The following is a 27967-nucleotide window of genomic DNA, read 5'->3' as shown; positions in this document are numbered from 1 at the left end:
CTATAGCATCCAACCCTCCCTGGAAATAGCACACTGGCATTATCACCAAGGAGTGTCTTTATTCAGCATGAGCATAAACATCATAGCCTCTCCTTGGGAGTGAACCTAATTCCCCAGGTCCCCAGATATACCCAAGTCCTTTAGGGCTGGCATGGAGGCAGCTCGTTTGCTGTAGTGTCTAAGGATGAGAGAATGACCACCCGTGCAGAAGGTTGGCCTGCCTTGGCTTTCCCATGTAGTTAAGAGCCCAGGGGGATTCATTTCTCCTGGTGGGGAGAGACTGCCTACAAAGCACCACCGAGACACGTCTGAGTGCAGACAGCAGAGTGAATTGAGCCTTGTTTCCTGCTGCCTGCAGTGGAACAGTCGGGCTGTCAGAGCTCCTCAAGCCAGACATCCTTGCTCAGCTTCTTGGCTGTGGCCACTTAGGGAATGGGCCCTGAAGTATGATGGACCAGGTGGGCTCCCCCTGGCAGCTACAGACGCAGCCTTTTGATGTCCTCGCTGCGGAAGTCCATGCGTAGAGCCAGCACCTGGCGTACTTCGGCAGGGGTGAGGCGCCATGTCAGTGGGCCAGAGTTGGCACCCCAGTAATCTAGGATCTCAGTGACCTGTGGGGAAGAACACAGAAAGTCAGCAATGAGAGGCTATCCTGAGAGAAGGCCTTGGGCTCTACCAGAGACAGAGCAGGGGTGCCCAGGAAGAAGGTGCTCTGCAGGGCTGGACTGATGGTGGAGGCTTGGTGTGAAGAGGTAGAGAGGGATCCAGATTTTGTTTCTGCCTCTTCCCAGTCACCTATCCCTTGCTAGGCCCGGAGAACTGCACATACCCGCTCCAGATTGAGGATTGTGGCCATCTGGGAGAGCCGGGCAAACTTGTCTCGGATGGTCCAGGTGGTCACTGTGGTAAGGTAGGCAATGAGTGACCTCAGCTCCTTATCAAACTGCAGACCGCCCAACTGCAAGGAAATGCAAGCTCACTCAGTGTTCAAGGCCTGGCCCTCCAGCCACATGGAACCTGCCCCTAATTTTCCTCAGTGATGGGCTGCAAGGCAGCTGGACCTCATGTGGTGCCTCAGTAAGCTCCAAGGCCTCAGAAGCCAGGGAAGGTTCGGGTCTGGATATGCAGGGCTTGCGGACGGCAGACAGAGGGAATGCAAGTCCTAGGGTGGCAGGACTTGTCTTCCTCAGAAGAAAAGCAACAGAGCTGGGGACCTGTGCTTGCTGGACCTTACCCGGTTAAAGGTGGATTTCAGCACCACTCTCTCCAACTCGACGGCAACAAGGCTGGTCATGAGGCTGGTCAGGCTGTCATAGATGACTGGGGACAGGCTTGCCTGCACATAGAGGCCAGACATTAGCGGGAGTCCTACCTAAGCCGCTCTGCCTATATAGGACTCTTCAGTAGGGGGTAGTGGGCACAGTTACAGGAGGCCATCGGGGAGTGTGTCTACAGGCTGGGGCTTGGAAGAGTTTTCAGAGTTCCCAGTAGGAGTGTGATGAGAAGACAAAGGCTGTCGATTTGGGCAGAGGTGGGTAATTCCATAACCTGGTCCCTAGAGCCTCTGCTCACCTTGAACTCTGCCATTTGTTGCTCCAGGTTAAGGATGAACTGTTGTACCCAAGGATCATTAGCCTCATAGTCATTGAATTCTTCCTGTTGTCAAGAAACAAGCTGGGTCACTGGAGGCCTCTCCAAAAAGCACCATGCACCCCACCCTGCTTTCACCCCTTTAGGAAAACAGAGGAAGAGGTCTTGTAGCTTCTGACTCATTCAGCTAAAAAGCAGCATGGACGCCCAAGCCAGCATATACTGCTGCTACTGCTTTATCATACTTCTGATCAGCAAATGGCTCTGGGCTGCCAAAAATGTTCCTGTCAAAAATGACATCATTAAGCTAGAAAATAAAGCTCCGAAGTCTATCGTAGGTGGGACAGAAAGCCTCAATAAAAGAGGACATATCAGGTCATGGCAAACTCCCTTTAGGTGTCTCTCAGAGCCCTTCTAAGTGCAGGAACAACCTGCTTACTGGGAAGAACCTAGTCTTTGAGGGTGAGGGAAGTGGGCCAGAGAAGCATGTAAGGTCTGGTCTGTTGAGACAGCTCTGCTGCCCTCCAGCTGGTGGTTGGGAGAATGAGGGGTAATCCTGGGCCTGATGGCTGACCTCCTCGATGTTGTGGGAGACAGATAAGAAGGTGTTGATCCAAGGCTGCACCTGTGGCTTGATGGCTGTGCTGTTTAACTCCGTCAGCCCTTCCTGCGGGACAAGGCACAGATGCGTCAGTCACAAAAGGCACATGTACCTACCCCTTCCCTTCTGCTCCATCCATTCCTTGACCACCAGGGCACTCTTCCAGTTTGCAGGCTTTCCTGCGGGCCTGTCCAAAGTCTAAAAGAGATAATGCTACTAAAAGAGGTCAGAAACAACATGTTCGTTTCCAGATCTGTGCCAATTCAGGTCCAGGTCATGGGACTGGTTTGGCAAACCCAAAAGAAGAGACTTCTGAGTGCCTGGTACTAGGCAGCACCTTTGGTTAAGGCCAAGCAGTGGGTCCAAGTAACCAAGTGGTTCCATTTCCTCTGAGCACCTTTCTGGGCTCTTGGCACTGTGGGGGCCAAGTGGAGACTCAAGGGACCAGAATGCTGGCTTGTCAGCATGACAACTGCTGAAAAATCTTCAGTCTTCAAGGGACTCACATGAGTTCAGTTTCTTGCATGCTACTCTCATTCCTCCTTGTTTCTTTATATATATGGAGCCCATAATAAACCAGTAACAATATGCTCAGAGCAACACTCAGGCACAGGATTCAGTCAGCAACTGATCCTGGGGCTTACCTGCAAGAGGTCTCGGAATTTGTTGGACACGGCAGCCAAGTCAGAAAGGCAGCTGTCAAATTTGGCCTGGGCCTGCTCCCCTCCAATGCCCTGGCTGAACAGCTTGGTGCAGTCACTCTAGGAGAGAACACCTAGCTATCAGGCTTCCCAGCATGGATGGGCCATGTGGGTGCCTGGAGGGTGAAGAGGATGCCCCATGTACAACCAGCCATTTCTCCAACTTCAGCTTTCTCTGAGAGCAGCTATGGTTGATCCTAGGCAACAGTCCTCGAGAGGTTTCAGAAAACAAGTGGCTAGCCACTTGACTCCCATTTCCCCCTTTGTAATATGAGAGTATTGGTAACAGGGGGTGTGAATAAGAAACACAAAAACCAGAAGATTTTTCATACCTTTAGAGTCAGACATTCCTAGCTTCAAATCCTGGATTAGCTACATATTGACTGAGTGACCTTGGTCAAGTGATTTAAAGCTTCTGAGCTTCAATTTCCCTGTTTAAAAAGTGGGAACACAAATCCTTGTCCCTATGGTAGTTGGAAGAGTTGAATGCACAAAGTGCTTAGCTCAGTTCCTGTCAAGTAGTAGACACTAAGGAGATGCTAGCTTTTATTATAGGTTCTGTTTTTTAAATAATTTGGTCTGGCTGCCCAAGGGAGATCATTATGATCACAGCTAAGATTTAAATGCTTACTGTATGCCAGGCCCTGTTTAAAGCATTTAACTTTTTTTTTTTTAATGTTTTTTTTTTAATTTTTTTTAAACGTTTATTTATTTTTGAGACAGAGCGAGACAGAGCATGAATGGGGGAGGGTCAGAGAGAGAGACACACACAGAATCTGAAACAGGTTCCAGGCTCCGAGCTGTCAGCACAGAGCCCGATGCGGGGCTTGAACTCACGGACCGCGAGATCATGACCTGAGCCGAAGTCAGCCGCTTAACCGACTGAGCCACCCAGCCGCCCCTAAAGCATTTAACTTCTATTAATTAAAGTACCTATCTTATGAAGTAGGTACTATTCCTACCCCTTTGTATAGATGAGGAAACTGAGACACAGAGAAGTTAATAATTTACCTAACACCACACAACAATTAAGTCATGGAGCTAGGATTCAAGCTGGGATTCTGGCTCCAGAGTTCCTGTTCCCAATCCCCACACGATAGCCTAGGAGTAGAGAATGCACAGGGGGAGCTGCTTGAAACTCACCATGTTTTGGTTTGCCAGGAACTGCCTGAATTTCTTGTAGTCTCCTCAGAAGTTTGTGCTGTTTTGGCCACAGCAGGAGGAGCAGTGTGGAAGAGTTGCAAAGGGACTGATACAGCAGGCAGAAGCCCTCAGTTACACAGCAGCTACAATATACACTATCTTTACCTAGCCTTTTAAACTCATCTGTAAAATGGACATCACACCACCTGACCTATCTCAAAGGGCTGCTAGTGGGATTCAGAAAGAATACGTGCGAATGCAAATCTAAGTTGGGTAGAATTTATGGCAATTGTTTTTTTCAGCTCTTTGCTATCCTTTTTTTACTTGGCTAATTCTACCGGCTCAGTTCTCAATTTCTAACATTTCCCAAAATATTCCTTCAAAATCCAATATTCGAACGTAAAGGATAAAGTCTGGAATACAATCTAAGGTGACATGACTTAACAATAACAGCCACTCTGCTGAACACATACCATGTGACAGATCCTGTGCTTTTGGTACTTTGTAAGTAGCACTCTTACTTTATTCCATTTTAAGGCCTTTTTGGTGTAAGTTCCTCATCTGGTCCGGTTTTTAGTACTACTGTAAACTCCCACCTGACTGCTCTCCCTGCGCCTCCTTTAGGAAGCCCGCCAGTTACAAGGCCTTTTCCCCTGTGCTGGGTCCTGGCCTCTGCAGGCTGCTCAGCCCTAGAGCTGCCACTTATCATCAGCCTGTGCCTCTGCATCACTGTATCTTCCTTGAAATAAGGGTCTGCTGAGGCAGCAGGACCCCGGCTTCCCTCCTCTCCCAGAGGCAGAGTTTGAGACTGGAGCAGAGTTGGGCTCTTCGTTTTCTAACACTTAACAAAGTGATTGCTCCATGCTGCTATTTATAACTGTTAATACAATTACGAACTACCACCGCATGCGTCTCACATAGCTCATGTTTTATATTACTACATTCATTTTTCACAACTCTGCGAGGCAGAGATCATTCTTCCTGTTTATACATGAAGATGCTGAGGCTCAGGGAGGTAGAGAACTTGCCTCATGCCACACAGCTGGTCAGTGGTCCAGCAGAGACATGAACTTAGGAGGATCTTTCTTCTAAGCCCAATCAATTTCCAACACACTATGCAGCCTTCCTTTAAAAAAATGGTAACTGCAACAGCTTTGTACAGGGTTTGGCAAACCCTATTTCATCTTAATTTCCTAACATTTTTTTGAGGACTTTATCATTTTTTTAAGTGCTTTCAACCCTTTTTTAGTTAGGCCCCCCAGTAAACCCTAATTAGGGCAGGAAGAAGATCTGTTTTGTAGATGAGAGTCCCCAAGCTCAGGGAGCTAAGGGACTTATCTGAGGTCACAGGCCAAGTATGTGCCACAAGTGCTAATTTAAATCCTCATCTTCCAGCTTGTGGGTCAGAGGTCCTCCCATGTTGATCCCCTCAAGTGCTCTAAAGGAAGGCTGGCTCAATGCCAGCGAATGCACAGGCCCTACCAGAACAAGCGCGTAGGAACCCCTCTCACAGGGAGGCCTGGAGAGGCTGCAGCTACTGAAAACTGATAGGCAATTTTCTTCATACCTCCAGAGTCTTCTTCAATGTGGAGATGTTCTCACTGCAGACTTCCACGTTGTTCAGGGTCACCTGGGAGGTAAGGACAGAGAAAGTGACCCACTGCTCACTGGTGTTTGTACCCACTCCAGTGCCAGACTGGCTGACAGCTGTAATCTTGAGGCCCAGAGGAGGGCTAAGGAACACCCACAGCAATGGCATCAGGTATGGTGCTCAGGTCTTGGATTGGGCAGAATAGTGAGCCAGGCTTGCCCTTTCTCCTGTGCCTGACATTAAGGCAAGAGAGTCATCTGATCTTAGGGGTAGTGACCCAAGGTTTCAGATCTTTTTGCTCCATGTTTCGGCACACAGATCTGGGAGAAGTCCTGTGACTTAAAGCCCAGGTCAGTGAGGCAAAGACTGACATTCATTTAAGAAATGCTTCCTGGGGCGCCTGGGTGGCTCAGTCAGTTAAGTGTCTGACTTTGGCTCAGGTCATGACCTCATGGTTTCTGAGTTCGAGCCCTGCGTCAGGCTCTGTGCTGACAAGCTCGGAGCCTGGAGCCTGCTTCAGATTCTGTGTCTCCTTCTCTCTCTGCCTCTCCCCCGCTCACGCCTGTCTCTGTCTCTCTCAAAGATAAGTAAAGATTAAAAAAAATTAAAAAAAAATGCTTCCTGAAATCCACCCTCTCATAGGGTCCACAATTCCAGAAGGGAAGTCAGGTAAGAAATATCAGATAAAGATAAACACCATGCAGAAAAATAAAGCAGGGTGAGTGGACAGAAAGTGACAGGCCACAGGGCTAAAGCCAGGAATAGAGTCAGGTCTCCCTCCTCTCAGCCAAGAGCTCCTTCTTTCATAACTCTATTGCCTTATAAGCTTGATACAGAAATACCAATCATAAAAAGCAGCATGTTGCAAAAGCGATGATGAAGGCACCAATTGCTATGGTCATTTAGAGGAAAGAAATATTTTGCTCTAAGGCATTCAAGGAAAGCTCCATGGCTGAATTGTAACTGAGATGAACTTTATTCAGATCAAAAAGTCTGGAGTAATTCTGACAGATGAGGGTGAGTGCATTTCTCCACTCCTATCAGTCTTTCTATAGGGCACTGTCCTGTTTGCTATTTTCTTAATGGTATTTAGGATTATCCAGTATCATTTTGTTTGTTTCTTGTTTGCCTTTCCCACTAGAATGAGGGCTCCATGAAGGCAGGGATCTATTCTGTTCTCTTTAGAACTGGATCTTTAGTTTTAACACTGCCCAAAAGAACTTTCTTGATGATGGAAATATTCTAAATCTGAACTGTCCAGTATAGTAGCCCCTAGTCATCTATGGCTACTGAGCATTTGAAATGTGGTTAGTGCAACTCAGGAACTGGATTTTTGGTTTAAACTTAAATTTAAATAGCCACTTCTGCCTACTGGCTACCGTATTGGGCAATGTAGCTCCAGAACCTAGAACAGTGCCTGATATATAAAAGTTTCTCAAATAAATATGTTGACTGAATGAGTAAATAAATGTGTTCTGAAGAAGGGAGAACATACACAGTTGCAGAGTGGCAGAAAACCCCAAAACGTATTTGGGAATAAGCAGAGTCAGTACACGGATATGTGCAGAAAAACAGCAAGAGTTTGTAAAGCTGCAGAGGCGAGTGCAGTCAGACTGGGACTTGGGTGCTATGCTCTCCTGTGGACAATGGGTTGGCACTGAGGGTTATGTAAAACAGGTGAATGCCATACGAGCACAGCTGTGGCTTCAGAATACTAAGTATTACTTCTAGAGGCTGTGCAGAGCAGGAATCAGAAAGTATGAGAGGATCATACTGTCTCTGAACTGGTGTGCTGGTGGCATGACCATGAAGGCAGGGATGAGGTAGGGAGGAGCCTATTTTCAAAAAGATGAGTCATGAACTTTAGGATTTCAGAGTAAAAGAAGAATTCGAGAACCCCAGGGATTGAGACTAGGATGGCCCTCTTGTGTTCCCTAGAGTGCTTCCCTCATCAGTGTCCTGCAGCTAATCGTGAAAGATCATGCTGCTGACAGTGCTGCTAAGGCCACTTCCATCGGGGAGGGATAAGACTTAAAGCCTTTCATTAGCATGCCACAACACAAGGCTGCTAACATCACAAGCTTCCAGAGAAATAAGTGTACTGTGATGACAGCTCAAGGATGAGGGCCACAACTTAAATGTTTCCAAAGCATTTAGGGGCATAAGAAAAATCTATCATAAAGGGAAAATGGATTTGGGTTCAAGAGGTATCGATTTCAAAGCTTCCTTGTACTGACAGTCCTAGTAAGCATGGATTCACTGGGCTTATCCCCGGCTCATGGCAAATGATATGTCAACACCGTTGGGGAATTCATCTTGACAGCCAAATGAATCAAGGTGACATAAGAAATGAGTGCTGCAGTGGGAGCGATGACATTTTAAGTACTTGGCGTCAGGAAAACTAGAAATCTGTCACTAACCATTTAGCATCACCTTTCATGTTGGCCTTATCTTTTGGGCCCTCAAACAATGAAGCTGTGCATGGCAGCCGAGAATGTGCAAAAGCACAGCAGCCAGTGTAATGGGGACTTGTGGGGCCAAGTGGAGGAAAATATCCTGTGCTAGAGGGGTAGGATAAGTGAGGCTCAGAGGCTGTCAACAAACCACAAAGCAAAGATGCAAAGCTAGGAGTCGTTTCTGAGTAGAGAAATGAAAGAATAAAAGTAAGTTCCATAGAAAATGAAATAACAGAATGCAAACAAAATGAAAAATTTAAGTCAGTTCATGATCAAATGAAGCTGGTCTCCAAAGGTGTATTTCAGAGGTAATAATTTCTTGGAGCTGATCCTCTTTTTTGGCAACAACCAGGACATTCCAGATCAACAGAACCCATGCTCAGGGAAAATATTTTCAGTGACAGGAAGTGAGTGAGGCTGCCTAAACAGCAGTCTGAGGACCAGTTCCTATGGGTTTCCTTGCACAGGTAGGTAGATATCGGTATGTTTAGGCTTCTGTCTCTGAGAACAACAGCTGTTAACACTTTTGGGGTCACAGACCTTTTAAGAATCTGATAAAAGCCAAGGACCCTGCTTCTAGGAAAAAAAAAGTATACATTTAGCATCCAACCCCAAGGTGTTCAGAGACCCCCATCTGTGGACCACTGATGGAGAGCTCTGCTATTGGATGTCTCCTTCAGGCTCTGTACCCCAGGAGCCAAGATGGCTCTGGCCAATGTGGGGGTGAAGCGGAATGCCAAGACAGCACATGCCAGAAAGGGCTGAGCCAGAATACAGCTGTATTCTTTTTGGCTCATCACAAACTGGCTGTTAACCTTGTATAAATCCCTTCATCCTTTCATGTTTCTTTCTTCCCAGCTATCACACACCTGGTAAGACTCACTGCTTCATTTTGTGTCATTCTGGGTAGCTAAGGGCTTTAAAGAAGGTCATCTTTCTGAGGGTGTTGAAAGCCTAAGAAGTTTGCTAGGAAAAGAGCCCTGGTAGGTCTAAATGATCAGTCCCCACCCATGTTGTGGGACTGGCCTTACAGAAGTGGTCTGGAAGCTTGGCACAGATATTACAGTTGGCTCTGTAGCAGGTGCAAACCAAGCATGATACTAAGTGGAGCCCCTCAACAGCTTTGTAGTCCTCTTGGGAATGAGCACTTGGGAGAGCTGAGTTGCAAGGTGCCCAGCCTTCTAGGCAAGGAACAGTTCATGTCCTGGGTTGGGCTGCTCAGAAATAGGTCCCTAGTTAAGAAATGGTTTCAGAACCTTCTAAGAGGAGCTTTCCTTAAAGAGGAATTTTCCTTCTATACAGACACTGGAGGAAAAGTTTCCCGTTGAAGGCCAATTATACTGTGGCTTAGAGGTCATAGTTTAAACTCTTGAAATAAACCAACCAGCTCCTGACCTATAGGGCTACCTACCAGGAAGGACAGCTTGGCCTCGTCAGTGCTCTCAATGCCTTTTGTGTCAAATTTGCCTTGCTGGAGGCTGCTGTGCATGATGTTCACAGCACTCGTCACCCCGCGCTGGATGTCCTGTAAGGTGGTGGCCGGGAAGCCCATCCGCAGTTTGTTACACAAAACATCCCTGTGGGTGCAGAATGGCATATAGAGACTGACAGCATTCAATCTGGCTTCCAGGACCACAGGACCAGAGGGCCCATGACCCTAACCCAGCAGCATGGCCTGCTCTTTTGGGGGATTAACCAATCCTTGAGACGATAATAGGAAAACTTGAGCATCCAGGGTATGAGAGAGACCCAACAACCCATTAATGGCACTGATGTGACAAGAACATACAGAGAAGACTGGCCAATTCTTTATTCCCTGCGAGGCTCCGAGTTATTAGCATTGAGCTCCAACAGACTCAAGAGGAGGCAGTACAGCTTAGTGAAAGGCAGTACCATACAAGTAGTTAGAGAACAGGTTTGGGGAGTCAGTTCTGGACTCTATTCCATATTCCATCATTTATGAGCTGTATGATCTGAGTCCCAGTTTTCTCATGTAAAAGAGGGCTAATGGTTGTTATCAAGACTGAATAAAAGCAAGAAATTTGAATAGTGGCTGGCCTGTAGCAATGGTAACTATGATTACTTTATTACAACTATTGCCTTCAACTGAGATGCCTATTCTCTTTCCTAGGTCTGAGGGCCAGTAACCCCTCCAATCCAGTCCAGGGAGCACAGACTTGGCCTGTAAGGTATCTGGCTGCTATAAAGATGTCTGAAGTCAGGGATATTGTGCTATGGATAGAAGCTCATATCCTATATAGCACTGAACTGGAATCACATGGAAAAAAGGGAAGCAACATAGGCTTAGAAATCAGTCACAACTAGGAGCTTTTTGGTTCCTAGAAAGTAGAAAGGGAGTCAACAGTACCTGAAGTCAGACTCCAGCTCTGTGGTGGCAAGGTTGATCATGGCACAGAGACAGTCGATGCTGGAGCTAGACAGAGCCCGCCCAATGCACTTCTTAACAATGTAGAAGACATCATCCACCATGCTGGATGTCAACTGGCCCTTCTCATAGGTGTCCAGAGCCACAGCCTAACCAAAAGGCAAAGCAGCCAGTAAGAGCTCCAGTTCTGCACACCACTGTTCTAGATAGTTCTGGAACATGCTCTGGCTTTGCTCCCTTTTCTATAGCTTGTCCTTGTTTCTCCCAACATGGCTTACTCTAGTTATATCTTGGTGTCAATTTTCCTTGTCAAAATAGCTTATTTCCCTACTGATGAGTATGTTAGGAAATTAAGTACTTAGGGACTTTGCCCTGGGGACATCTGTTAACTGGGATGTAAGACATCAGGAGAGGCCCTTCTTTCCCGAGTTTCCTCACCCACATACCTCAAAGAAGGCAGGGCACAAGTAGGCTCCCTGAGGAGCTAAGGTGTTCTTTTGTGAGCCTTGGGAAACACATCCAGCTGGGTCTTTGGAGAGCATGACAACCCCAAAAATGACCTCTTAACCATACAAAGTGGTACTGCTCAGTCAGCACCCAAGGATATTCTCACAGCAGGACTAGGAAATGCGACATGCCTTGGCCATTTTTTTCAGCCTGACTTCTTGGACACGAAGCCCCATTTCCAAGGGATGTGTCCTCTGTCCTACCTTATTGACAGTCTCCCTCATGAAGTACTCCTCCATGGTAATATATAAACCAATTAGCTCTTGCATGGTACAGCTCAAGAGGCAGTTATTGAGGAGTTTGTCCAGACACTTCTGGTGCTCTAGGGGACAGCCAAGAAAGAAATACTCACTTTTCTTCCCTAAGGCAAAAATACCAACTGTTTTCATTTTCCCGCATTCCTTTCTAGTCTTTGTTCCCAATCTGTACATAATTTACATAGTTATAATCATGGTACAGATACAATTTTGTATTCTGCTTTAAACCATTTTATCATATACTCCTGAAACTAATGTTAACATTGTGTTGTCAACTACACTCAAATACAAAAAATGAAAAAGATAATATCATAAATATTTTCAGTTTCTATATAGCTTATTTTTCTTTTAGCTTATTTTTAATGGCCGTATGATATTTTATCAGGTAGATAGTCCACATTTTAATTTTTTTAAATGTTTATTTATTTGGGGGAGAGAGTGAACACAAGGTGAGGAGGGGGGCAGAGAGAGAGATAGGGAGAGGATCCCAAGCAGGCTCTGTGCTGTCAGAGCAGAACCTGATGTGGGGCTTGATGTCATGAACATGAGATCATGACCTGAACCAAAATCAAGAGTCAGATGCTTAACTGAGCCACCCAAGCACTCCAGTCCACATTCTTTTTTAATGTTTATGCATTTATTTTTGAGAGAGAAAGAGAGAGAGCGAGTGAGTGAAAGCAAGGGGAGGAAGGGCAGAGAGAGAGTGGGAAACAGAATCCCAATCAGGCTCTGAGCTGTGAGCACAGAGCCCAATAAGGGGCTCTAACTCATGAACCATGAGATCATGACTGGAACTGAAATCAAGAGTTGGCCGCTGCTCAACCAACTGAGTCACCCAGGCCCCCTGCCCCAGTCCATTTTTTAAACTCTATTTTTAGGGGTACCTGGGTGGCTCAGTTGGTTGAGCGGCCAATTCTTGATTTTAGCTCCAGTCATGATGTCATGGTTCTTGAGTTTTGAGCCCTGAGTAGGATTCTTGGCTGATGGCTTGGATGGAGCCTGACTGGGATTCTGTCTCCTGCTCTCTCTGCCCCTCCCCCACCCATGCTTGCACTCTCTCTCAAAATAAATTAAAAAAAAAATGAACTCTATTTTTAGACACATAGGTTATTTCTAAATGTTTTGTCATTATTAGAGAACATAGTAATTGGAGATTATAGTGAATTTTTTTTTTAAGATTTTATTTTTTAAGTAATCTCTATACCCATTGTTGGGCTCAAACTCACAACCCCAAGTTCAAGAGTTGCATGCTCTTCTGACTGAGCCAGCCAGGCGCCGCATGTCACTGATCTAAATTAAACACCAATCCCAAACTCAGAGCTGGTGAGGCAACGTGGTGTAGAGAAAAGATTAGAAGAAAATAATTTAACCATTCTGGGTATTAGCTTTCCTCACCTGTAAAATGAGTAAAAGGCTTCAAAGATCCAGTCCATTCCTTAACATATAGTTAAGTCTAGCTTTCCTAGTTTGCCCACAGACCTCAGATGCTAAGAAGCCCTAGTTACTTCCTTGTTAACAGATCTGTGGCTTAACTATCAGAAAACAATGCCAATTCTGTCCCAGCCCTCCCAGAAAATATGGGAAACACGTCTTACCTTGCTTTACTTCTTCTGGGGCCATGGAGTCCCCTACCTCAAAATCAGAGCTGATCCTCTTCCTGAGGAAACGTAAATACAGCTCACTGCGGGCATTCATTAGGGTGACCTCAGTCAGGATAGGGTCCAGTTCCCTGAGATACATGGAGCAGAAGGAATAAGCAGGGAGACAGTGGATTCCCTTAGATTTAAGAGATACAGGGCAAAGAGTCCCAAACTCTCTCTTCTACTGGGCCCAGAAGGGTTAGCTCTGCCAGATGGTCATCCTGGTCTGCTGGCCCAATTATAATCAGAGACAGCTGTCAACCACATATTCCACTTACCCGTTTCACCTGAACCATTCACCTACAAAAATGCTGTCAGGGCTAAATAAGAGACTGGGAGGTATATTTTTGTCAGTGGTTTGAATAAAAATGATCTATGCCTCACATGAAAGGAACCACAACTTCCCATCCTCTTATTTAGCTGTGGTGGGATTTTAGGCTAAACCATTAAGCTGTGTCCCACACCCATTCACCTACCCAGATGAAGAGCCAAAACAATCTTTTTTTTTCCTTTTAATGTTTATTTTTGAGAAAGAGAGAGTATGAGTGGGGGAGGGGCAGAGAGAGGGAGACACAGAATCTGAAGCAGGCTCCAGGCTCTGAGCTGTCAGCACAGAGCCTGATGCAGGGCTTGAACTCACAAACCATGAAATTATGACCTGAACCGAAGTCAGACTCTTAACCGACTGAGCCACCTAGGTGCCCCGAGCCAAAATAATCTTGAATAAAATAACAAAATTGAGGGGTACCTGAGTGGCTCAGTGGGTTAAGTGTCCAACTCTTGATTTTAGCTCAGGTCATGATCTTATGGGTTTATGAGTCGAGCCTGTATTGCAAGGAGCCTGCTTGGCTCTCTCGTTCTGTTCATCCCCTGTTCTCGCTCGCTCTCTCTCAAAATAAACAAATAAACTTAAAAAAATTATTTTTTTAAAGTTTCTTTTTTTTTAATGTTTATTTTTGAGAGAGAGAGAGAGATCAAGCATGGGTTGTGGAGGGGCAGAGAGACAGAGGATCTGAAGTGGGCTCCGTGCTGACTGCAGAGAGCCCAACACAGGGCTTGAACTCACAAACCGTGAGATCATGACCTGAGCCGAAGTTGGATGCATAACCAACCGAGCCACCCAGGTGCCCCTATTATTATTATTTTTTTGAAATAGGCTCTATGCCCCACGTGGAGCCCAACATGGGGCTTGAACTCACAACCCTGTGACTGAGACTTGAACTGAGATCAAGACTCAGATGTTTAACCAAATGAGCCACCCAGGCACCCCTGATGAGTGATTTTTTAAAAATGTTTATTTATTTTTGACAGAGAGAGAGAGAGCATGAGCAGGGGAGGGGCAGAGAGGGAGACACAGAATCTGAAGCAGCCTCCAGGCTCCTAGCTGTCAACACAGAGCCTGATGCGGGGCTTGAACCCACGCACTGTGAGATCATGACCTGAGCCAAAGTCAGAGGCTTAACCGACTGAGCCACCCAGACGCCCCTGATTTTTTTTTACGTTTGTTTATTATTTTGAGAGAGACAGCATGAGCAGGGGAGGGAGGGAGGGAGGGAGGGAGAGAGAGAGAGAGAGAGAGAGAGAGAGAGAGAGAGAGAGAGAATCCCAAGTAGGCTGTCAGCACAGAGCCCGACATGGGGCTCAATCTCATGAACCAGGAGTTCACAACCTGGGCCAAAATCAAGAGTTGGATGCTTAACTGACTGAGCCACCCAAGCACTCTGAGTAACTTTTTTTAATGTTTATTTTTTCAGAGAGAGAGAGAGAGAGAGAGAGAGAGAGAGAGAGAGAGAGAGAGAGAGTGCAAGTGTGCTCGTGTGCAAGCATCTGCCTGGGGGAGGGGCAGAGAGAGAGGAGGACAGAGGATCTGAAGTGGGCTCTGTGCTGACAGCAGAGAGCCCAATGCAGGGTTCAAATCCATGAACTATGTATGAGATCGTGACTTGAGCTGAAGCCACTTAACGGACTGAGCCAACCAGGTGCCCCTAAAAAAATTATTAAAAAAAAATAACAAAGTTGAAGGACTCACACTTCCCAATTTCAAAGCTTACTACAAGCCTACAGCAATGAAGACAGTGTGGTAGTGGCATAAAGATAGGCCTACAGTTTAGTTGAGAGTCCAGAAATCTTCACATTTATGATCAATTGATCTCCAACAAGAGTGCTCAGACAATTCAGTAAGAATAGTCTTTTCAACAAATTGTGCTGGGATGACTGATATCCACATTAAAAAGAATGAAGTTGAACCCCTCCTTCACATCATATACATATGTTAACTCATTTTCCACACTAAACTCCAAGAGATCTTTTCAAAACATATATCTGGTCATACTGTAATCATATGATTTCCATAGTGCTTAGGATACAGGACTCTGAATGGCCTGACTCTAAGAACAACCTTTCTGGATTCATCTCATACCAGGCTCTCCCCTACTCTTTGCATTTCAACTACACTGCTCTTCTTTCCCTGCTCTACCTGGAACACTCTTCACCTCTTATTTCTATTTACCCTTTTTTGTTTTAAGTTTATTTATTTATTCTGAGAGAGAGCGTGACAAGGGCAGGGAGAGAGGGAGAGAGAGAGAGAATCCCAGTAGGCTCTACAGCGACAGTGCACAGCCTGATGCGGGGCTCAAACCTGAGAGTCTGCAAGACCATGAACTGAGCTTAGACCAAGAGTCAGATGCTTAACTGACTGAGCCACCCAGCTGCCCCTTATTTCTATTTACTCTTAAGGTCTCAGATCTAAGGTCATTTCCTCAGAGATTTTTCCTTGAATTTCATCAGCTTAGGTTACATCCCTTTATTATATGCTTTCCTGCACCATACACTTAGTATATCATATTGATTAACAACATGAACTCTAGAGTCTGCTTGGATTCTGTTCCTGACTGCCATCTTCTCACTGTATGACTGTCAGCAAGTCACTTAACCTCTTCAGGCTTCGGTCTCCTCATCTATAAAAAATGTTTATGGATTAAATATGTGATCCTCAAATGAAGGGATTTTACCCCCCACCCTCCACCCCTGAGACATTTGGCAGTGTCTAGTGACATCGCACTATCAGTATCTCGTGGGTGGAGGCCGAGGACACTACTAAACATCTTACAGTGAAGAACACAGTCCTCTATAACAAGGTATTATCCAGCCAAAATGCCAACAGTACAGAGGCTGAGAAACCCTGGAATAAATGACTGAATATTTGTTAAGTGCTTAGAACAATGTATACCATATAGTGAATACCATATATGTGTTAGCTATTATTATCTGTCTACTTTAGACTACAGACACCACAAATAAAGAATTAAGTTGGGTTTGCTTACTTTGCTTGCTGCCACCTTCATACTACCAAACATGAGTGCGTGGCACCTAATGTGTACTCAGTAAAAATTTACTGATTGAATACATTTTTATAATGTTTGGGTTTTCTTTTAATGATTATATATTACTTTTATTTATTTATTTTTTTAAATGTTTATTTATTTTGAGCGGAAGAGAGAGCGAGGAGAGGGGGGCAGAGGAAGAGAAAGAGAATCAGGCTCAGCACAGAGCCTGATGCGGGGTTCAATGTCATAAACCATGAGATCATGACTTCAGCTGAAATCAAGAGTCAGAAGCTTAACCAACTGAGCCATCCAGGTGCCCCAAGCATTTATTACTTTTATTAGAAAATACTAAAAGCTTGAATCATAGATAAAATATTTTTAAAACATAAACCACATTGTAACAGAGCAGTCTCTGAATGATACATGATTACCAGTTCAAACTTCTATGGGCTGAAGAAAAGAGGATTATTACCTTGGTTCTATTTTTTCTGTTGTAGAATTTCTCATCAAGTTGTTCTGGACATGTCGGAACTGCAATATACCAAAGAAATGAGAATGCTCTTCCCCACCCTCCTTACACCTACCTCTTGCTGGTCACTCTAAACTTCTGGCATAGAAGAATGTTTAAGTTTAGTTTGCTTAACAAGCAAGCCAAAAGTAGGCTATCAGAATGATGAGCCAAAGATTTACTTTTGATTTAGATGCTAATGCCCCCCCCTCCATTACTGCACTTAAAAGTGGTGTTAATGGTATTACAACCAACTACTGTCTAGTAGCATTCTAGAAATAAAATTGTATGGGCTACTCCTATTTCTAATCCTACTCTTACATCCTCTGCTCAAAGGAAAGGACAAATAAGTTTCAAAGAAAAAAAAAAAACCCAAGTATTACTGTTAGTACCTAAGGAACTAAGGAGAAATCTGAGACAAATTACTTGACACTTACTATGACCTTAAGAAGTAAAATTCTCCTTGTATCACCTGCACATTCTGTGTTAAGAGAGCTGGTCTAATGTTTCTGTTTTGTGTTTCTTTCACGAAGCCCTTTCTACTTCTTTCGCAATCTTGTACTACGTTATCATCTTGATATCACCTCAAATCCAAAGTAAGCTGGTGACAGGCAAAATGCATGCCAGTTTGCATTCCGTATTTATTTTTCTACCTTCATCTTTTTTCATCCCTTCCCCTCCCCACTCCCATTTAATGTATTCAGTACTCTGTTGGCTAACATTGTTTCCAAACCCATCTGTGGCTTTCCCTTCTCACCTGCTGGTGGTAGTCCCTCTGCTTGATGAACTTGTCTACCACCTTCTCTACTTGTCTGTCACATTCCACCTGCAAGTATTTTATCAGGGTGTAAAGTCTCCCTGGCCCATAATATGTTTCCACTATTGGTTGGTGGGTCTCTACAATGCGGGCAATACCTAGAATGGAGAAAATGAGAGGACTGGATTCCAAATGTTCTTCCCACAAAATAAACTCCTTTCTTCTATCCAGGACTTATCTGGGGTCTAACTCAACCCTTTTAGACCTGTTTCACCACTCAAAATGAATACAGATGGTTCTTGCCAGTGCTAGGAGTTGCTAAGCAAATTTGTCTGTTAAGTATGTACAACGCTTGATAAACTAGAAGGCATTTAAGTTATATTGAGAGTTTCAGTAGAAGCATCTTTGGAAATCAGCATTACTCTCTTCCTAGTAATTCACTTAAGCACTAAATTTACTCTTAGAGTTTGGGTCTTGAGGAATAGGGAGGATCAAAACACTTGAGAGACTCTAATTTTTGCTAATCAGATACTGAATAGGAAGTTACTTCTCTGATAAATAAATACACGGCAAACTACAGGATTAAACCGAAGGTTAGCAGGGAGAGAAGAAACACTAGGATGTGGGCATTACGTAGGAAGGCCTTCAGTCTCCCTCAAGTGGAGAACGAGACTTACCTTCAAACAGAAGAGTGAGTGTGTCTGCAAAGATGACTGCAGCCCTCCGGTCACGCATGTCTGTCCCCAGCACCAACAGTAGATTCTCTTCAGCTTTACTGGCCACCTGAAAAAAGTGGAAAATCCACAGGAGTTCTCGGATCAAAGGTTGGCCTCAGTTTTCCAAAAAGATCTCCCATTGACTTTCTTTTTCCCATGTTTGCTTTGATGCTTGAAAGCCTACACAGCACACAGGAACCTCCCAGTGGGCTCAGGGTTGTCTGGGCCTCAGGCAAGACAAAGAACTTGAACACAGTGGTAACTCTTCTTCAACTCAGAGTTGTAAATAATGCTTTCCTTTTCTTTGAAGATATGTACTGCCATTAGCCAAAGGCAGAGAGTCCCCAGTTTCACTAATCTTCTCCAAGTATAACAAAGTTATTAATGGTGCTTTATTGAGCAGGACAAAGAATCTGGGTACCACAGAAGGGATTTTTAAAGGATTAAAAATAAAAGCCATTTCTAGGCCCCAGATGGCAAAGTACTGATAAAAAAAAAAGTGCCATAAAAATGGTTACATGTATGTATAATGCATTTTCTTTTTAGCCAGCTCCATCTTTCCCTTATTTTAATTAATTTTTTAGAATGTGTAAAACACACACACTTAAACACTCATAAGGAATAAAGGAGTGTTCAGTGAAAAGCCGTTCTTCCTCTTACCTACTCCTCTTGGTCTCCTAAAATCTCTTCTCCAGAAATAACTGTTGTTAACCCTTTGAAAAATATCCTATGCTTATACAAACATGTATTTTTATTGCCACTTCTGTTATTTTTTGGAAAATGTTTATTTATTTTGAGGGAGAGTCTACACACAAGTGGGGAAGGGGCAGAGAGAGAGAGAATACCAAGCAGGCTCCACATCGTCGCTGCAGAGCCTGATGCGGGGCTCAATCTCACCAACCCTGAGATCATAACCCAAGCTGAAATCAAGAGCTGGATACTTAACCGACTGAGCCACCAAGGTGCCCTACCACGTCTATCATTTTAAGCAGAAACAAAAGTATTTAGTCTAACTTAACTATACATCAGAGCATGAAGTATGTCACCATGTATGCATCTGTCTCATTTTTTTTTTTTTTTTAATTTCTAGTCGGTTTTAGTAAATGGTAGCACCCCGTCACATGCCTCACCAGTTCAGGGTGAGAATTTTCTAATAAAGCTTTTCTAACATTAAAACTGCTTCCTTTTGTATCATCCTAAGTCCTACCCCTGAATTGAGGGGAGAGACTGGATGGGCCCTAAGTTTCTGCGGGAAATCTAAAGTGGTATGTTCCCACTTTAGATGGGACAGGAAGAGCAAGTTCTAGGCCCCAAAGAAAGGACTAACAAGCAATAAATATGTTGCTCCATCCTCGTGAGGCCTGCCTGCCCTGAAAAAGGAACTACATCCTTAACCCTTAAGTGTTTCATTACTTCTTGCAGCAGAGAGTCCTAGGCTCCTCTTAGAGCCCCTACCCTCCCTCTACCACCAGCGGTAGTGAGCCAGTGCACGGCTGGCCTCAGCCATCTTGTGCATGTCATGCTTCTTCTTGATCACAGGGCCCTGGTTGTGAAAAGCCTCCAACAGCTCATGGGACAACTTCTCTGGCATCAGTACCTGCTGGCGCTTCTTCTCCTGGCACTCAGTAATCATCCACTGTCTCATTTTTCTTAATGCAGAACAGTGTTCCATTGTAGAGAACTCTGGGAGATGTGGCAGAAGGCACTCTGACATATAGTTACAAACAATAACCCTCTGCATACATGCCTGCTGAGATTTGCTTCTTTCCATCTAAGGTCAAGGGAAAGAAGCTGAGACTTTAACTGAAATCTGTTTCTTTTTCAGGATTTAATGATAAGTGACATCACTTGCTTCATCTCAATGTGGCTTATTTTGAGCCTCAAGCCTGGTTATGAAGTCTTAAAACAACTAACCAACAACTCTGAATGCTCTTAAAAGAAGCCAGTTCTTGGGTGACAGCTTAAAAAGTGTGATTCAACTTGTCAGAGAATTTGCATTTTAGTTTTCCTACATTTTCACCTAGTTGTTGGAAATGAATGTGCATCAATAGCAGTTTCAGCCATGACTAGTATGCAGCAGGCTGGCAACACATAAGTGTTGAATGAATGTATACATCCAGTCCTGCTACACTACAGGCAAGAGAAGAAAAGGGCAAAGTGAGAAAGAATCCACAGAAACTGGATTGATACAGCGTCCAAATCTGCAGTCAGAGAACCATACCACTAACCTACCAAGCAATCGGGGTCATACCTGCTTGCAAAGGTATTCTGAGAACTTGCTTAATCCCTCCTCATGCAGACCCAGGAGTGGGAAGATCTTGAAGAAGCGCTCCACCTGGGGCAAATCCCCTTCCTTGGTAGCAATGGCAAACTTCTCTGTCACAATGGCTTTGAGACGCTGCTCAGCTTCCTGTAGCAATTTCAGGTTGGCGTCAATCATGCTGCCTGTGCAATGGGGGGAAACTGAGAATTAATACAAAGAATGGTACTATGTCAGGTCTATGCCACTTTGTGCACCACTATTCATTAGAAATACACAGAGAAGTTACAATCAAAAGAAATAAGATCTATGCACAAATAACTATAACAAAACCAGTGTATGGTAAGTGTAATAAGAAAAGCGTGCACAAGTTACATTTCTGATTGAATTAGAAAAGTCTTCCCAGAAATGACATCCCATCTTTTAAAGATGAGCAGGGGTTTGATATCTGAGTAAGAGGAACATAAGAGGAACATACATTCCAGACAAAGGGAATGAGAGAAGCAAAGTAACAGAAACAAAAAGATGAAGAGAAAAAAGTACATACATGTACAGTATTGCAAGTAATATACACTCTGGCATATAGAGAACTCCATATAGGTGCACAATGAATGGATTCACGAGTGAATAGTACAAAACCAGATGAGAAGGCCTAGAATACCAGGCTAAGAATTTAATTTTATGAGTAGACAATAGGGTCATGTGGAAAGAACCCACTGATCAGAGAACAGATCTGGACTCAGTTTCCTTTTCTGTAAAATGGGAATAACAACACATACCCTAGGATGGACTACAATCTATATAGGGTCGAATACCAGGCAAGGAAATTGCCTAACAGAGGTCCTTTTCATGGTTCAGTTTGCCTTATTCAGATTATAGATGCTTATGACTACAGTAGAAATCAACAGTTTAGGATAGATACTTACCTTCTTTGCCCTGTCGGCTGAGCTCAATGACTGATTTGTCCAGGCACAAGTAGCGATGAATATGGGCAGCAGCCTGCTCATAATCTTCATTCCTCAAAGCAGTCTGAACTCCATCCATGCAGAACTTCAGGTCCAAGATATCATCAGCTCTCTGAATGGCTTGATAGAGACGGTTCTGCAAAAAGACTTGGTGCTTAGAAACAATGTCCTATTCTTTCAAAGACATCTCTTCAGAAGGTATGGAGATTCAGGGACAGAATCTGGTTAACCAGAAGCCCTGAACCACTACCACTCACAAAACTGTTGGGGCGCCTGGGTGGCGCAGTCGGTTGAGCGTCCGACTTCAGCCAGGTCACGATCTCGCGGTCCGTGAGTTCGAGCCCCGCGTCGGGCTCTGGGCTGATGGCTCAGAGCCTGGAGCCTGTTTCCGATTCTGTGTCTCCCTCTCTCTCTCTGCCCCTCCCCCATTCATGCTCTGTCTCTCTCTGTCCCCAAAATAAATAAACGTTGAAAACTGTTATTGACAGATGATCAATAATACTGACAGGTATCATACAATTTTATTTATGTGACCAGATCAATCATTTTAATGGAAGCAGGAACAGGGATAAACCATATTTACATTTGGCTTATGTTAAATTAATAATGGAACCAGAGTGTATTTGACATTTTGGCAACAGGGCATTATAAACCATGTAATAAAATAAACGAAATATATGTATTTTTCTTTTAGAATTAAGCAAGAATTTGTTTTTAATGTTTGTTATTTTTGAGAGAGAGAGAGAGAGAGAGAGAGAGAGAGAGGGAGGGAGGGAGGGAGGGAGGGAGGGGCAGAGAAAAGGGAGACACAGAATCTGAAGCAGGCTGTGACCTGTCAGCACAAAGCACGATGAGGAGCTCGAACCCATGAACTGTGAGATCATGTCCTGAGCTGAATTCGCACGCTTAACCAACTGAGCCATTCAGGCACCCAAGCAAGAATACTTTAAAGAAACTTTAATATGTGACTTGGTCGCTGTGTGACTATAGTGTTTCATGGTAAGTTATTTTAGCAAGATCTAGACAGAGTGGGAGGAGTTATCCTATTTCATAGGGGCAAACTGAGGCTGGGAATGATGTATTCAAGAGCCCAGATCATATGCTATTCACTACTGTAGTCATTAATGATCTGCGGCACTTGAAATGTGGCTAGACACACTTCACATGTGGCTAGTCCCAATTAAGATGTGTAAGACACACACTGGATTTCAAAGACTTAGTACAGAAATAAAGAAGGCAAAATACCTCACAAATAGCATTTTATAGTAATCATGTTATTTTGGACATAATGGGTTAAACAAAGCATATTATTATAATTATTTTTACCTATTTCTGTTCTTTTAAAAAAATGTCTGCTAGTGGGGCGACTGGTTGGTTCAGTTGGTAGAGCATGCAACTTTTGATCTCAGGGTTGTGAGTTCAAGCCCCATGTTGGGCACAGAACCTACTTAAAAATAAAAAAATAATAATAAAGTAGAGATAGTTACTATAAAATCTAAAATTACATATGTAGTTCATATTCTTTTCCAAGCTGGATACTTTTATTTCATTTTCTTGCCTGACTGCTATGACTAGAAACTCCAGTACAGTATTGAAGAAAATCAAGAGCTAACATCCTTGTTTTATTCTTGATTTTAAGGAGAAAGCACCCAGTCTTTTACCAGTATGATGTTAGCTGTGGGTTTTTCATAGATGGCCTTTATGAGGTTGAGGAAATTCCCTTTTATTCCAAGTTTTATGAGTTTATGCTTTTTCCAAGTTTATCAGATGATTATGTAGTTTTGTCCTTTATTCTATTGATATGGTAGATTATATTAACGGATTTTCAGATGTTAAAGCAACTCTGCATTCTCACTCATAGTATAATCCTTTTAATATGTTGCTATATTTGGTTTGCTGGTTTGTGGTGTTTTGAGGATTCTGAAATCTTTACTCATAAAAGGTATGGGTCTGAAGTGTTCTCTTCTTGTGCTATCTTCAGCACAGTATCAGTATCTTGCATTAGATTTCTACTGAATGGTGCTGCTCTAATTTTTAATGTCGTGGCTTTTCTACTGCCCTCTACTAATTCGAACATCAGAAGTTCAATGGGATTACCTTAGCCAGGTCAAGCTGACGGACTTTGCTGGACACATTCTCAGCTAGATTGCAGGTAAAGGTGATCATTCCAGCTAGCTGCTTTGCATCTCCTTCAATCAACTGCAGGTTGGGACTGGAGACATATGTCAGCACACACATATCCATAGAGGGAGAAGGAATGAGTAAGAGATGGAAAATTTTTTGTAGATGGAGATCATGTCTTCTACTCTCTTTGTACCTCCCCACAACTTTTAGCTCAGTTCGCTCTACTCACAGCTTTTTCTTTTTCTTTCTTTTTTTTAAAGTGTATCTATTTAGCAGCGTCTGGGTGGCACAGTTAAGTATCCAACTTCAGCTTCGATCACGATCTCATGGTTCATGAGTTTGAGCCCCGCATTGAGCTCTCTGCTGTCAGCACAGACCCTGCTTCAGATCCTCTTCCCCTCCCCCCCATTTGTGTACTTTCTCTCTCTCTAAATAAATAAACTTAAAAAAAAGTTTACCTATTTATTATTTTGAGAGACAGAGAGAGCATGAATGAGCACCCTCATGCGCATAAGTGGGGGAGGGGCAGGCAGAGAGGGAGAGAGAAGGCATCCCAAGCAGGCTTTGTACTGTCAGCACTGAGCCCAACCTGGGGTCCAAACCCATGAACTGAGAGATCATGACCTGAGCCAAAGTCAGACGTTTAACTGACTGAGACACTCAGGTACCCCTACTCACAGCTTTTTCTAAAAAGTATTTTACTGAAAACTCAGGCCAATATTAAATAAAAAATTACTCTCTATAAGTACTAAAGACACCCCTAAATAGGTACTGCTAAAGAACTAGAGAACAGATGCTTCCAATTGCTGAGTATAAAATACACTAACCAACAATCACAGAGGGTGAAGAGGTCAAAGAGCAATTTTTATGGCTAACAAATACACAAAGTTTGTAAGAACAATGGTTCACAAACTTGAAACATACATCAGAATCACATGGTATGCTTGTTAAAAGCGTGTCAGATTCCTGGGCTTCACACCCAGAGTTTCTGGTTCAAGAGGTTTTGAGTATAACCTTGTAATTTGCATTTCCAATAAATTTCCAAATGAGTTTTGGTACTTGTTGGTCCAAGGATACTGTGACCAGTTGATTATACCCTTAAGTGTTCATTTTACCTTGAAGTAATCCTCCTCTACACTTCAAAATCAACCGGCATTTTGTAACAGAAAGTTAGGAAAAACAGGAACTTATCCAGTGGACCTTGCTGGAATTACAATGGCTCTTGTTGAGATGGAGACTCACCCCATCCGGTGTAGAGTGACCATTTTACTTTCAATGGTGTTTTGCTGTTCCAAAAGAGCATCCAGTTCTCTCTCTACCACTTTCTGAAAAATAGACAAGCATTTTGTCATCAGAATGGTCATAAGGAACTTTAAAAAATGATCTAACCCAACCACTTAGCTGAAGGGTGAATCCCATTCCAAATGTCTTTCCTTTCACTAAGTTCCCCTAAGGCTTTAATGAACAATACTTCATTTTTGCAGTGATCACATTGCATAATGGTTGCTACCTTCTGTATATTTTCATTCCATTTAGCAGATGAATACCACAAAGGAAGGGAACTTTTATTCAGTATCATTATCTTAGTGCCTAATGCAGGAAAGCATTTAAAATATAATGGCTAAACAAATGAAATTTCTTAAGTGGCAGTTACAAAGAGTCTCTTCGCAGTGTACAGTGATACAATCAGTACCCGGAAAGAATAAGTATATAATTGTCTCAGCCAAGTTATTTACTGCATCACTGCAACTAATGTAACCTTCTTATGCTTGAGTTTCTTGATCTGTAAAATGTAAGAGTATCCCACAGGACTGTTGTGTGAGCCAAACAAGATAACAAACATAAACTGCTTAACGCAGTATGGTGGCATATTGTTCAATAATAGCCATTATTATCAGCTATGCATTTCTATTAAAATAATTCAGTAGGATCCAGAGGGAAACTTCCCTGGACAGTCATCAGATACAAATACAGAACTGATATTGTTCTGTCTGGAAGATGGACTTAAATTTCCCTTAAAAATGGACTAACTCAATGAATGCAAGCTTAGGAATGTTAACAGTACTGAATTTTATGGAGTGCCTGGGTGGCTCAGTCAGTTGAGAGTCCGACTCTTGGTTTTGGCTCAGGTCATGATCCCAGGGCTCTGGGATGGAGCCCTGCATGAAGCCCCGTGTTGGGCTAGGCGCCGAGTGTGGAGCCTGGTTTATTCTTTCTCTCTCTTCCTGTGCCCCTCTCCCCAACTCATGCACTCTAAAATTAAATAAACAATAAATTCTTAACACTGAATTTTATAAAGCACATCTTGCTGAAAAATGTTATCATAAACTGCTCGAGTTGGTGCAAGTTAATGTTTGAAACTATTCAAAGATATCAATAATCCCCCCTCGCTCTTGCTGAAGTCTCTGACTTCAGCTCATGTCATGATCCTGGGGTTCATGGGTTCAGAGCCCTCCATCAGGCTCTGTGCTGACAGCCTGGCACCTGCTTCACACTTTATGTCCCCCTCTCTCTCTGCCCCTCCCTCGCTCACACTCTTTCTCTTGCTCTGTCTAAAAGAAACACTAAAAGTTTGGTTTGGCGGGGGGAGTGCCTGGGTGGCTCAGTCGGTTAAGCGTCTGACTTCAGCTCAGGTCATGATCTCACGGCTTGTGGGTTCGAGCCCCGCGTCGGGCTCTGTGTTGACAGCGCAGAGCCTGGAGCCTGCTTCAGATTCTGTGTCTCCCTCTCTCTCTGCCCCTCCCTGGTTCGTGCTGTCTCTCTCAAAAATAAACATTTAAAAAAAATTTAAAGTTTGGTTTGGAGAACAGCTACTAAACGTTTATTTATTAATTAATTAATTTAGAGATAAAGTGCAAGGGGGGGGGCGGGGAGAGAATCTCAAGCAGGCTCCACCCTCATCCCCATGACCCTGGGATGATGACCTGAGCCAAAATCTAGAGTTGATGTTCAGCTGACTCAGCCACCCAGGCGCCCGCTACTAAAACTTTAGATCAGAGCTTGGATCTCTTTCTTCTGACTGGCAAGGAACCCAAATGATATTCACAAATATACTGACAGCATCAGGTTGCCACGGAAAATGAAGGAGGCTGTAAGGAATCTTCAAGAGAATACAGTCCATCCTCCTTATTGGCCAGAAAGCAGGGGCCCGAGGGATGAAAGTCACTTGTCCAAGATTAGCCAGTTGTACCTGTCTTTAAACCTCAAGCTTCCACAAAGCTGTACACTTACCGAACTACAGTTACACCCCCCAAATCTTTTCCCACAAAAATAAGTCTTAAAACGCTTCAAGTTTATTTGCAATAACTTCCTCCTTAAATATTTGAGATAACACGGTGAAACGTTTCCTAATTTTTATATTGCTAAGTCAACGCAAGGGAGCCTTTAGTCTTATTTTGAGAAGCGAGTTGACCTACGCTGTCAGTCTAACTACTCCGGCAGAAAAACCTACATTAAGGGCCAGGCAAATAAGTGGGGTGGGGACCAGGAGTGGAGCAGACCGCCCGGATAACAGGGAAAACAAGCTTAGGGGCATCAGTCCAAGTGAATAGAGACGTCAGGTCCCGCCAAATACACTCAATTACACTCCTGCTTCTTCAATAAGTGCTGTTTTGTTTCCCTCGGCAGAGGCACAGAGAGAACTTCCCACAGACCGATTTCCCGAGACTGACAAGTCCTAAGCCCATCGCCTCTGGCTAGCCCCCCACCTCCTCGCCGCAGAGCCGTTCGTATACAGCCTCCAGCTCCTGCAGCTCGGTCAGGGAGCGAATGAGCTCGGTGGAGATTTCCGAGCAGCGGCCTCCTCCCATCCCCTCAGGCGGAGAAATCCCTGACAGCTTCTGAGGGGAATCGAGGTCCGCCATCTTGTTCTCCATTTCGCGCTTCCGGCTCCGCGAGGCCCCCTCCTCGTTTGCGCGCCAGGTCTTTTGGGCTGCCCACGAAATGCCCGATAGATTTATGGTTTGTTTTGTTTTTTAAGTCCACCTTAAAAGGTCTATTTTTTATAGTCTCCTGGGAAAAGTAACGGCCATGAGGTATGTTTAACTAATTTTTAATGCGGCGTCAAAGAAAGACATAAAAAAAAATTACTTATACATTCTTCAGGCGCCTGTTGAGGACTGTTTTACGTCGCGGGCCCGCTTTAAGGTCCCTGCTTTAAGAGCTAATGGCGGAGCCTGGCGGGTTGAAGTTGGCGGTGGCCTAGGCCTTGAAGGAATTCAGCATCTGTCGGATATCCACGCCATCCTTCCTGAGGCAGGGTAAAGAAGCAGCCTTCCGACTTCCCCGGGCTTGGGGAGGCAGAGAACGGCTATGTAGGAGGGTTAGCTGAACGTTTGGCAGAGGTCTTTAATGCAGCCTAGGCCCGTAAGGTCCCGGCAAAGGACGAGGAGGAGGTGGAGGGGAACGCTTGCGTACGAAAATGGCTTTCAGGAGTCGTT

The 27967-nt window shown here is 44.0% G+C and overlaps 2 protein-coding genes across 9 annotated transcripts in view; one reads left to right on the top strand and one right to left on the bottom strand.

The window, feature by feature from the left end:
* Positions 1 to 39: 39 nt before the first annotated feature.
* Positions 40 to 27428, bottom strand: COG4 (component of oligomeric golgi complex 4). The gene is made up of 19 exons (XM_003998232.4): positions 27236 to 27428; positions 24771 to 24853; positions 23502 to 23616; positions 21366 to 21540; positions 20431 to 20624; positions 18141 to 18246; positions 17464 to 17621; positions 16671 to 16729; positions 12828 to 12961; positions 11179 to 11297; positions 10451 to 10617; positions 9494 to 9659; positions 5603 to 5665; positions 2836 to 2952; positions 2165 to 2257; positions 1573 to 1656; positions 1235 to 1336; positions 830 to 958; positions 40 to 611 (listed from the first exon to the last, which is right to left on the bottom strand). Exons 1-19 carry the CDS (start codon positions 27401 to 27403, stop codon positions 477 to 479), a joined length of 2367 nt encoding a protein of 788 aa, XP_003998281.1. The 5' UTR covers positions 27404 to 27428; the 3' UTR covers positions 40 to 476.
* Positions 27429 to 27630: 202 nt separating this feature from the next.
* SF3B3 (splicing factor 3b subunit 3) overlaps positions 27631 to 27967 on the top strand; it is a 69507-nt gene continuing 69170 nt past the window's right edge. For 7 of the 8 annotated variants that reach the window (XM_006941723.3, XM_045047240.1, XM_045047235.1 and 4 more), the window contains exon 1: positions 27631 to 27787. The gene's annotated coding sequence lies outside the window, so the exon portion shown is untranslated. The remainder of the gene's footprint in view (positions 27788 to 27967) is intronic. The other variant, XM_003998231.5, reaches the window with a different exon arrangement.

Source organism: Felis catus, chromosome E2, assembly GCF_018350175.1.
Source record: "Felis catus isolate Fca126 chromosome E2, F.catus_Fca126_mat1.0, whole genome shotgun sequence".
NCBI lineage: Eukaryota > Metazoa > Chordata > Mammalia > Carnivora > Felidae > Felis > Felis catus.
The sequence above is the reverse complement of the archived record's forward strand: the minus strand, read 5'-3'. Positions and strand labels throughout refer to the sequence as shown.